The sequence below is a fragment of the Onychostruthus taczanowskii genome, unplaced genomic scaffold, assembly GCF_017590055.1.
Source record: "Onychostruthus taczanowskii isolate IOZ18803 unplaced genomic scaffold, ASM1759005v1 scaffold76, whole genome shotgun sequence".
Taxonomy (NCBI): Eukaryota; Metazoa; Chordata; class Aves; order Passeriformes; family Passeridae; genus Onychostruthus; species Onychostruthus taczanowskii.
In genome coordinates, this window is record NW_024505450.1 from 1832013 (window position 1) to 1844380 (window position 12368).

Sequence of the window (12368 nt, forward strand, 5' to 3'; positions counted from 1 at the left end):
CCACGTGTGAGAACTGCCACTGCCTGCTGAGCAGTTCATGTGCCCATCAGTTATTGTGGAACCCTGGATGCTGAAAGGCACGGACCCACAAGAGGACACTGCATTTGACCTGAGGCTGTAGAGAAAGCCTCCAAAATTGATTGAGAGCACTGGGATTATGGGTGTGTAGTTGGTTAGAAGTGTGTAATATCACAGGGTGGAAGACTTAGAGTTTGGGATTTTAGAATACAGAAATAAATATGAAGCAAGATGGAGGTTTTAGGGTAGAGGCAGGTTCTTCTTCTTTACTTTCTTCTTCCTTCATCTTCATGGGTTTGGGTGATGTTTTGTAATTGGGCAGAAAAGTCCACATTGTGGGCTTCCAGGGATCAGTTATTGGGTTAAAAGGGAAAAGAATTTAGGTGTCAGCTCTTAATTGGATAGTTTAGTCTTAAAAGACATTGTAACAAGAGATTGTTGGCCATTTTGTGCTTTGCTAATGAAAGGCTGCAGAACTCACTGCTGTGAGGCTGTAACATTGATAAGAAACAATAAATACCTGAGTCTGAATATGAGCTATCAATTCAAGTGCCTTCAATCCCAACCCTGAGAGAGGTAAAAAAAGGAAGCAGAGAGCCCACAAGTTATGGCACAAATTGTTCTGTCTTTTGGAAAGCAGGGGAGACGGAACTTGGTCACTCAGCTCAACAGAATTGCTTTGTTTTTGCACAACACTACATGAAGTGGCTGAGTCCCAGGGTTAAAAGTGTTGCAATAAAAATATTAAATGGGTTTGCACATGGAGCAAAGAACACTAAAGTGCCTTAAACGTGGTAGTGAGGAGTTTAGGGATTTTAGCATATTTCATTTACTACCTCCAGCCTCCCCCCAGCCTGGTTACTCTTCAGTTTTGGGCTAGAGGGCTTTTTTTGTGAACAGACTGGTTGCTTTTAGCTGGCTGCAAGTGTTACAGACAATTGGATTTCTAGAGCAGCAGCATTGCTGTGTGGCCCCCCTCACCTCCATCATTTCTGGGTAATTATCAGTGACACACTCAGACCCACAGGGTCCCAAAACTGTTTTCCAGTAGCACAAAAGACCAGTCGAAAGTTTCACAAAATCTCAGGCTTTTTGAGAGCTTATTTGTAATGATTTTTCCTTTCATGTACCACCAGGCTTTAAAATGTGTTCTTTTAAATAGTTTCTCTTTTATTAAAAACTGACAACAGCAACAAAACCCACATGAGAGTAATACACAAATACATTGTAATGTTCCTAAGTTACCCTGTGATTTCAAAAGAACAACAAAGCATTTGACAAAGACCTTGATGCAAACAACTTCCAAGTAGAAAGAACAACCGGTTCTAATAAAATCCACTCACTCCTGATATCCTGGGACCTTGAACAGGAGTAAAATGTAAGTAAAACCATGACTCATATTAATAAATGTTTTTTTGGTGTACATAATCATATTAATTGAACAGAATCTCATACAAATGTAAAATTCATAGTAAAGATGTCTTTATTCCAAAATAATAATAATAATAATAATAATAATAATAATGTGTTAGGCAGACAGCTACAAAACATCTACACAAGACTTTGGTAAGAAATGTCCATGGTAGCTTTTTCATAATTCCACAGCAAACAAAAACAATAAAGGAAATCTAAAAATGCAATAAAACAAAATTTTGTTTAACTCATATGTCTCACAGAGTTCTACTGTACATTTGTTAAGCCCCTAACTTTTTATTGTGTGTAAGGATTTTATCCTTTGTATATTAGAAAAAAAAAGGTACTCACAATGCTAAGATCTGGTAGTTGAGGTCTACAAAACTGGTGTGACATCTGTGCTTTGAGTTCAGCAGGATAATTCAGGACATCAGAACAATAACAGTTCTTATTTTTATTGACTGATAACCAGTGCCTATTACACTACTAGAAAATTTACAGTAACAATGCAAAATTTCTACATATTGTATATCAGAGCTCTTTCTTTTTTGTTCTGAATAGAAAATCAACCTCTTTTCTTTTTTTTCCCTTCTTTGTTTTTGTTTGTTTTTTTTTTTTTTTTTTTTTAATACAAAATGTAACAAGCCTAAATGTTTCTCACATATCAAGTTAGAAGAAAGACGAGATCTGTAAAACGTTTCAACAGAAAAACAAGTGTGAAGAGCTGAACAGAAGCAGGAGTGGTCACACATTCCAGACCCGGTGCAATTGCCTTGTCATTTCATCTGTTAACAAGGCGGGGAAAAAAGCGATTTGCAACATTCAGAACTTAAATAAGCCTATGAGAAATGACTGGAAATCACACTGAACAGCCTTCTAAAAGAGATAGAAAAAAATTATCTGGAGAATCAAATTAGTAAGAAGTACAGAGAAAGGAATGCCAGATTGTTTTAATGGGCAATTTTGTGGGCTTGTTCAGAAAGGTGTTGTAAGTTTTCTATAAGTGTATTTGGACTATGTGGCCTTTGGCAAAGGAAGTATTTAGCAGACAAAACAGCTTGATGAACTGGAACCAATGTGAAAATGAAAATACAACACTGGGTTTCGTTGATTATTTGCTGAAACAGGCATGGCTTTGCAAGATAAGCTTGGACAAGTGGTTGATGAGATAAATTTAGTTCCTGAACTCAGCAAATTTTTTCCATTCATGAGAAACTTCTGTTCCCTCTGCCTCAGGCTCACAGATCCATCAAAGCCTTTAAAAGCACTCTGCCACACATTTTATGGCCAAAGATTACTTTTCTGAGTGAATGGCCTCAGCTGGGACATCCTCTGTCAGCTCAGCCAGAGATGAGGCTCTGCCCTGGCTGAGCCCCTGGCATTGATCTTTGTGGCTCTTTGCAGTTTCTTCACCCAAAATATGCTCAGCTGGTCACTCCTCCAGTACCTAGATCCCTCCACTGTTTGTTTTTTTTTTTTTATAGGGTTTTCTTAATTTTTGGTCACAAAAGTGAAATGTGAGGTCCTAAATGCACTACTGAGGGACAGTCTTGCTGCTTTGCTGTAATTGCAGTGCTGTAGAGACATAAACTGCACAATTTTTGAACAGGCACAAGAAGGCAAGCTATCTGAATTCATATTATTAAGTGAGCCAAGCTGTGCAAAAAGTGAAATGTTTGGTTTTAGCATGAAACCTTGCTGCATTCTTTTTTCTCCTGGTTTGGTTGGCCGTGGGTGTGCACCCATTTCATTTAGCAGCAGCAGGAGGTGGTTGACACTGCCCTTGGTTCCATTTTTTCCCCTGGCCTTTCCCTCACTCCAAATCTGCAGAAAGCAGTAAAAGATCTTGAGAGGGGGTGGGATGTGATGGCTGTGGAAGTCCTGAGCAGCCCTTGGAGTGCTCACTGGGGAAATGCTGATGAACATCCCCACAATTAATGCCACCACCCAACGAGCTGTTCAGGTACAGGGGATCCCCAGGGTGGTGGTGGGGAAGATGAACAGCTCAGAGGGTTGTGCACAGCAATATTTAAAACCCTGTCAGGTCCTCAGGGTAGTGACCAAGTGTTAAGGAAGTGAGTAAATTACTTAAAGCTGGCTTAGAGATCATTAAAAAAAAAAAATCTCTCCATTCATTTCTCTCAAGCTTAATTGTTGGCATCAACAATCTTTATTTTCAGTGCACTGTTCTTACTTCAGAAGAGACACAGGGGTGTGCTGCCTTGCCTGGACCAAGAGGTAACCCATCACCTTCCCCCCTTAATGTTAGATTATTGCAGGAAAATCAAATTACAGGAAAAGGTTGTGTTCCAGTAGTGAGTGGGGTCCAAGGGTCTCCCTGATGACACCAGACTGTGTAGGGATGAGAGCTAAACTCTGCAGGAGATGGGGTAAAGTAGCAAATAGAAGAGTGAGGAGGTATTTTCTAATCTCAGGCAGTTTTTTAATCACTTAAGTAGTCAGGGAGGGCATTTACCCTGGCTAGGATATCCAAAATGGGTAATTCTCACAAATTTAGCAATTTTTAGATTACCCTATGCTCTGAGTAAAAAAAGGCATAAATGGCACTGCTGTAAATGTATTCTTGTGCCAATCTACAATCAGGTTTTTTTTTTTCAAGACTGTCATTGTTTCCTTTCAGAGGCTCATTTCAGTTTCAAGGGATGCATGAGAGCTGGCTGACCTTTTCTCTACCATTCTTGTTTTATTATAAACCTGTCTCCCTATTCTCCTGTGAATAAGATCCTTGTGAAACTGAATCTAATTTTTTAGTGTCCCTCATGTGGAAGACATCCTGTGGCACAGCTGTTGCAACCCTCTGGACCAATTTCCACTAGTTCTGTGTCCATTTTGAAAGGCAATGGACTGTACACATATTATGATATTTGCATGTTTTCTTTATGCGCCGTCCTGACTGTGATTGTGTGGTGGTCAGACATCACTGTTGAACCACAAAAATTATTTCCTTTTTAAGTTCTGAAGAAAAAAAAGACTTTCTCTATGTGAAGAGAAGTGTTTAGGATTATTATAATAATAACAATAACTATCAGCTTAACCCAATAGTGTAAAAAGATAAACATGCACCTTTAATATTATTGAACCAGCATTACTGACATTACTCCTTGGCATAGTTGTGTAATCAGAGAGGCACTGCTTTGGATTTTCAAAATCAAATCTAGAGAGAAATCCTCCCACAGATGAAACTTCCTGTCACTTTAACTTAGTTTTGTTAATATGCATGCATCCCATGTCTTTACAAGTGGTATTTCTATATGGCTATTCCATGTCCACAGATGTGTCTGTATTTTAGTTAAATAACTCACCATGACTTCACTATTTTTATGCATTAAGGGCTGGCTGGAGTACCAAAGACTTACTCTCAGCATAAATCCATGAGGAAATATTTATAAAATATTTTTCTTGCACCAGCAAGACTAAAAAGCAAACCACACTGCAAAAATGAAAACTAATATACACTTTATATTTTGTTGTTGTTGTTCTAAAAAAACAAACCAAGGTTGACTTTCCATTTAGCTCAGAGTGCATCACTTGGAACCCTGTGTTTTGTTAACAGGGATGGACATTACATGCTCTTAGCTCCTTTTTGTCTTTGCAGCTGGTAAACTGAGTGCTTTTGGACCTCTTCTTTACCATCATGTAGCGCTCCTGAATTCCACCTCCACACAGAGTAGAACATTCTGTCCAAGCAGTCCATGGTTTCATCCTACAAACTGGAAAAAAAAAAAAAAAAAAAAAGTGACTTGGTGAAGTTTTTAGTAGTAGAAAGCCCTGCTAACTATAACCCAGTTGCATTTGACAAACACTGGAAAAAATAAAAAGCAATTTATTATTTACATTACAAAAGACAGAAAAAATGATGAAACTGTTAAATGTCAGATAAGCATAAGCCACAACTTAGCAGTAATTCCTACCCAGATAATGTTAAATACACCACAAGATATGTTCTGTTGATTTCAGGAATCAGTACTTGATGACACTTGGTTTCCCCACTGGAAAAGCAGTTTGAGCAGATCTCCTGGAGCAGCCCGAGTCTGAATCAGACTGCTGAGGTGGAAATGAGTTCAGTTTTGAAGTTCAGCATCGGATCCAGGAAAAAATATTTTAAATGCTTGAAGCTAACAGGATGTAAAGATTGCCACCCAGATCTGCAGAAACTGCAGTCAGTCCTTTGCCAGGTGTAAAGTTTAAACTTCTTCACACTTTTGTGCGGAGTAGCTAAAATATTTTTAGTGCTGGGATGTGGACAGGTGTGGGCTTTTCTCCATGGTGCCCTGAGCTTAGGCTGGGTGATTTTGGTGATGGGCAAGCACTGCAAGTGGCTGTGTTTTACTGACTGAATTGCTGAAGATGCTCTCACAGAATGTGGTGGAGCTGCTCACAAACTCTGTTGATGCCTCAGGTTTTGGCTTTTCTATTTTTCACATTCTGTGGTGCTTTAGTGTGTGGGTCTGGGCTTCACATGAGGGCATGGTGAGCTCTGTGCACAGAGCAGGGAGACAAAACAATTCCTGCTCCAGCTGGGCACCAAGGACAAATGATCCAAATCTCAGCCCCAAGAGCACAAACAGCGTGAGCTGGAGAGAGAAAAACAAGCAGGATGGGAGTGCAGGGGCTGCAGCTGGAATTGAACAATTAACTCCAATATGCAAATGGACCAACATTTATAAAAGTGTGGTACCCTGTGAGCAGTTGTCCATTTTTGGGGCCGTTTTGGTTTGTGCTGCCCAAGGTGGATCCACTGAGGCCTCTTAATAAATCCTTACTTTATTCTTTAGCTCTGTCTAGTCTCTGTTCCACGTCAGCCTTCAAGAGGCATCACCGTCATGCAGAAAACCACCAAAAGTGGTTCCACACTCACCTGGATATTGCTCACTCTCTAAATTCTTCTTTGCTTGCTCGCTTCTCCTTTTCTCCCGGGCCTCCTTCCAACGCCTTTTTTCCATCCCTGCTCCCCTCAGGCACTTCCTCACTCTGCATTTGGTACGCTGGACGGTCTCAGGGCAGGCTGCCCCCCCAAACTGGGGCTCTATTTTAATCATCCTCGTCCTGATCATGTGGCCCTTGCCACAGGAGGTGTTGCACTCAGACCACTGGGACCACTCCGTCAGCTCACAGTGGATGGCTGCAGGGAATAGGAAACACAAAAAAAAATGACAGAAAATCCGTGAGGTCTAAACACAGAAACACGCAGATGTGCCTGATGAATCTTTGCACCCCCAACTACACAGACTCCACTTAAGCCTCCAGTCTTCTCAGCAATTGTTTGGAGGCTGCATGTCAGAATTTTCTGAGTCCATTTCTAGCAGAAGTTTTATTTGACACGCTCTTCGATTTCTTCTTCAAGAGTGGTGCTGGCAGATCGCTAAAATTACAAAGAACATATAAATAATTCTCCTGTGCCTTCTTCAATTTTCCCACCCATCTGTCTGTTTTGTAATGCAAAGCTTCTGAAAATTGAGTTATATTTAAAAATAATTTGCTGCCTCTGAGATCTGAGCCTTGCTTTGCTGGCAGTGTTACGCAATAAGCCATATTCACTAATACCATTATGTCTTAAAAGTCTTCATCTTTCAACACTGCTTAACACTTACAGCCCCAGTGAATAAAAATCAAAATGATATTTCACATTATTTAAGAAAAGCTGAATGAGCAATTACAGTGTAAAACCCTTTTTAACCGATAATTTCTGTGAAAAAGAATGTAATTTATGATACAACCTCACAAACCAGTTGGAAACAGGATGCTAAAAGCAATCATATCTCATTCATTCAGCAGTGCCTTAGGCTCTCACACTTCACAAAGACTGAAAAACAACCAGAAATTTGGTCTACCAAAGAAGTGGGGGATTTTAATGGAGCAAGGTAAAAAAAAAATCTCTGCAGCTGCCTCCACACCATCCAGTAGCAGGCTGCAAAGCAATACCATTCAGAGGTGTATCAAAGGAGGAGAAAGCCCCTTTTGTCCTCTTTCTGAGCTAAAAGAATCACACAGGTGATTTCAACTCTTCTTTCTTTCTTTCCTGGCACACTGTCTGCACTGAAGTGATAAACCAAGTTTTGTAATTCTGACTCCTTTTCTACTGGGGAGTTGCCTGGAGCTGCAGTGTGTTAAACATGGAGAGCTGTATTCCCATGGAAATACTGGGCATTGCATAGGGCAATGTAGGGCAAGCTGAACTTAAGACCCAGTCGTATTTCAGCTCTCAGTTGCTGAAAGTGTATGAAAATGATAATAATAATAATTTTTTTTTAAACAATGCACACTTGATACCCCTCCATCTAAGAAGTGATGCTAAGATGGTGATGGAGGTGTGATACATAGATTTTGAAACATAATTAGCCTCTTCTTCTCAGGGAATTCTCCAAACTTACGGCATTCTGGCAGCATGCATTTCTCTGCTTGCTCCAGCTCCTCGTTGCAGTCTCCCAGCTCAGCAGCAGATTTCAGCATCCTCTGCCTGGTTCTCATTCCCTTCCCGCAGGTTACACTGCAGTCACTCCACTCAGACCAGGGAGACAGCAGGCAGGGGATGGTATCTGGTAGGAAATAAAAAGGTAATGAATTCTTGTTATTAATGATTTCTTCCTATGAATAAAGTATGGAGGTATACATTTTGGAAATAATACAGGTGGAAAATGTGTTTTATCTGTCATCAGCCCATTATACTTTCTTGTCACAAGCTGAATGGTGCTGCTGAAAAGCTCAGAAAACTTTATATTAAATTGAAAGGCTTGCTTGATTTAAATGCCTTTGCTATCTTTTCCTGTATCTAAGTCATATCTGCTGGGGTCTCAGTGCACCTGGGGAATAAATAGTTTAAGGAGCTATGTTTCAATCATAACTCCTGTAAAAAAAAAAGACAGATTGTTGCAGTGAATAGAACCAAAAGTCAACTTAATTTAGTCTAACAAGTGAAACTTCCATATTTTATCTACCAAAAATATTTTAAAAATATCTCTGATGAAAATGTAGCATTTCATAAGAAATTAATAGTGACAGTAAGGGTGTGTCTGGCTGATTGCACAAAAGAAACACCTCAATTTCTGAAATTTTCAGGGGTTAAAATTTTAGGGAGGGTTTTATGTGTTTTATTCTAGCCTTATGGTCAAATATCCCTCGTATTTATAACTTAAAGTTGTTTAGGCATGGCTTGCTGGTACACGCACCACTGTGTGGGTCGTACAGCAAGAGGACACCACTGAACACTTTTTATTGAAGCTCTCATCCTGACAGTGAATGTGCTATTAACGTACAATCCCTAAGATTTTTCTCCCAGTTTGAAGGAGGACAAGGAAACGCAGCATTGCTCCTGGGTTCAGCTGTGTTCTTTGTGTGCTGGGGCAATGTGTCAGAAATGATATTTCTTTCCAGAGCAGGGGAGTATGGTTGTGTTCAAGGGTCAAGATGAGAATCTTGACTCCATGTTTCAGAAGGCTGGTTTATTATATTATATTAAAATGCTACACTAAAACTATACTAAAAAGAATAGAGAGAAAAGATCCATCAGAGAGCTGGAAAGGAATGATAACAAAATCTCGTGACTCTCAGAGTCTGATGCAGCTGCATCTTTTATTGATTCATTAATTAGAAACAACCAACATGGACCAATCCAAGATGCACCTGTTGGTGAACAATGTCCAGACCACATTCCACAGCCATCATATAATTATTATTTGCATTTCTTTTCTAAAGCTTCTCAGCCAGAAGACGAGAAAAATCCTAGCAAAGGATTTTCATAAAATATCATGGTGACAGGGGAGAGGAACTCCTTTCACTCACGGCATTCGGGCATCATGCATTTCTCTGCCTCGGTGGTTTCTGCCTTGCACATGGATCCATCAGCAGGAGTCATCTTGATCATCCTGTGCCTTCTCTTCATCCCCGTGCCACAGCTGGCACTGCACTCGTCCCATTCACCCCACTCCGTGACAAGGCAGCTGCTGGGAGCTGTTCAGAGTGGGCAGAGAAAATTGTTCATCAGTGTCACAGCATCAGCTGAGGTGGAAGGGACCCCCAAGGATAATGGAGTCCAGCTGCTGGCCCTGCACAGAGGGTCACGCAGTGTCCCTGGGAGTGCTGCCCAAACCCTTCTCAAACTCCATGAGGTTGGTGCTGTGACCACTTCCCTGGGGACTCTGTTTCAGTGCCCAAATTTTTTCTGATATCCAAACTAAACCTCCCCTGACACAACTTCAGGCCCTTCCATTGGCTTCTGTCACTGCCATACAGAGCAGAGATCAGTGCCTGCCCCTCCTCATCCTTCATGAGGAATTTGTTCCTGCACTGAGGACTCCCATCAGTCTCCTCCAGGCTAAACAGACCCAGTGCCCTCAGCAGCTCCTCACACAGCTTCTCCTCTGGAACCTTTACTATCCTAGTGGCCTCCTTTGGACACTCTCTAATGGCTTTATATCTTGTTTCCATTGTGGCACCCAAACCTGCCCCCAGCACTCAAGGTGGGGCTGCCCCAGCTCAGAGCAGAGGGACAGTCCCCTCCCTTGCCCAGCTGGTGTTGCTGTGCCAGGACAGGGATGTCCCCAGCACAGGGATGTCCCCTCTGGCTCCAGGGCACTGCTGGCTCACATTCAGCTTGCCAGGGAACCCCAGGTCCCTTTCCCTGGCACTGCTTTCCAGCATCCCATTCCCCACTCTGTTTGTACATCCAGGGCTGCCCCATCCCGGGTGCAGAATCCAGAACTTTCCCTTGTTGAACTTCATGTGGTTGGTGATTGCACAGTTCTTTAATTTCTTGAGGTCTCTCAGCAGGGCCTTCCTGCTTATGAGGGAGTCAGCAGCTCCTCCCAGTTTTCAATCATCTGGGAATTTGCTTTGTATGCCTTCTAATCTTGCATCCAAGTCATTTATTAAGGTACTGAAGAGCACAGGACCTAAGGTGGAGCTCTGTGGGACCCCAGTAAGACTCATATAAAAAATTTTTTTGGGGCAGTCCTCCTGCTATTAGCTGGATTTTTTGAAGCTGAAGGAAATACTTACAGCATTCCTCATTTACAATACACTTCTCAGTCTCCTCAGTGGGCACTTTGCACATGGAGCCATCCTCGGGGAACTGCTTTACGTATCTCTCCCTGGACCTCGTCCCCATCCCGCAGGAGACGCTGCAGGGGGACCACGTAATCCAGTCAGACATCATGCAGGTGGAGCCATCTGAAACACACAGAGCGTTCAGGTGTGGGGATTTATCAGTGCAGGGTGCCCCCAGCCAGGGAATAACGTGCTCTCACTCCATAATTCAGGAGGCTGAACAAATGCTTTATTAAGCTATGCTGTATTACACTAATACTATACTAAATGACATACTAAAGACATGCTATACTAAAGAATACTAAAGAAAATCCCCTGACTGTCTGGAGACAGCTTTGACCCAATTGGCCAATCAATCCAAACAACCCTCAGCAGAGTCCAATTAACAAATCACTTGGGGTAAACGATCTCCATAACACATTCCACATATGTCAAAAAACCAGGGGCAGTGAATAGAGATAAGAATTGTTTTCTCTTCTTCGAACTTCTCCCTGCCTTCCCCAGGAAAAATCCTGGGAGAGAGTTATGCCTGCTGCTCTCTGTGAAGAGAGCTGCAGCCACAGGGATTGACAGAGCTGCTGCCCAGTTGTGTGCAGCATCCCTTCTATGCTGCCTTTCCCACTGTCCTCTCCTCTGCTGCATCCTTTTGGAATGCATGAAATAGAAGCCTCTCTCAGAGAGAAAAAGAAATGCAGGGTTTGAATCAGAACCTCTAGAGATGCTGAAATATATTAAGCCACACAGACATGAAATAGAAGTATAAGTTTTAATTTTAAGTAAGTAGAAATATATCTTAAGTGCCTTAAGAGACTGTGTTAGCTAGTAAAAGGCCCTAAAACCTAGTTTAAAGTTCAGTAACTTAGCTCCAGACATAACAAAAACATAGCAGAACATTGCTTGCATTTCTAGATAGAATTGATGGAACTATCCATGTAAATAAATAAAATTATGTAGGTAGATTTTGGGTAAGAACTGATGCTACTTTCACACATTAGAATTCGTGTTTTAGAATCGTGTTTTTAGCTGATTGGACGATTTATTAATAAAACCCCTCTACTGGGGTGCAAAGAGGGAAGATAAAAGGAAGGAAGAAGAAAAAAGATGGGAGCTGCTGCTGCTTCTGCTCTGGACTTTATGCCAGAAAACTTGTAGCACAGAGCTCTGTGTTACTCTGAACTCCTCACCTTCGAGACTGATATATTCGTGCAATAAACAACTTGACTACACCCAAAAACTGCTCCTGTCTCTTTGAAGACCCAAGACCCATGACACCTCCAGAGCATCCCTCACTCCTCCTTTATACTTCTGTGCACCTCATGCCCTGATACAGCTGGGGTGCAGAGTTCACCACAGACAGCTGCCATTCATGTCCTTCAGCAATTTTCTCTTGGCCACCACTCAAGCCATGCTACAGCAACTGACATCCTTGAGAACTTTAAAGCAGAAGCAAACTCCACAGGGCATTCTTCTCCTCCACCTTCCATTCCTGGTTACCTTCATCGCTGCAGCCTGGGCCCATGCAGGGCTGGAAGTCTTGGGTGTCTGGGCAGGGCACGCTGAGGTCCAGCTGAGCTTTGAGCATTCTCTGCCTCATCCTCTTGCCCTTCTCACAGGTAGAGGAGCTGCAGGCTGACCATGGGGACCAGTTTGAGTATATGCAAGTCTCAGGGGTGTCATCTGAAAAGAGAGGAAAGGCATTGAATGTTAAAAACAGTCTTCCACTTTCTTCCTTTTTCTGTGCTGATGATTACTTTAGATTCCAATAATATACATGATTTCCTTTTGCATTCCATCCTCTCCATTTTAGCCCAGAAGAAAAAAAATATTGCCAACTTTCTTTAAAAAAAATTATTTGAACCCCAAAAGTCTTCTGT

At 41.7% G+C, this 12368-nt stretch overlaps 1 protein-coding gene across 1 annotated transcript in view; it reads right to left on the reverse strand.

Moving 5' to 3' along the window:
• Positions 1-1487: 1487 nt before the first annotated feature.
• The window catches only part of SPON1 (spondin 1), a 185078-nt gene continuing 174197 nt past the window's right edge, over positions 1488-12368 (reverse strand). Inside the window, exons 11-16 of the mRNA XM_041423291.1 lie at positions 11989-12171; positions 10447-10617; positions 9232-9399; positions 7824-7988; positions 6311-6574; positions 1488-5162 (exon numbers count right to left, since the gene is read on the reverse strand). Of these exons, the coding sequence (XP_041279225.1) occupies positions 4999-5162; positions 6311-6574; positions 7824-7988; positions 9232-9399; positions 10447-10617; positions 11989-12171 (1115 nt within the window). The 3' untranslated portion in view covers positions 1488-4998. The remainder of the gene's footprint in view (positions 5163-6310; positions 6575-7823; positions 7989-9231; positions 9400-10446; positions 10618-11988; positions 12172-12368) is intronic.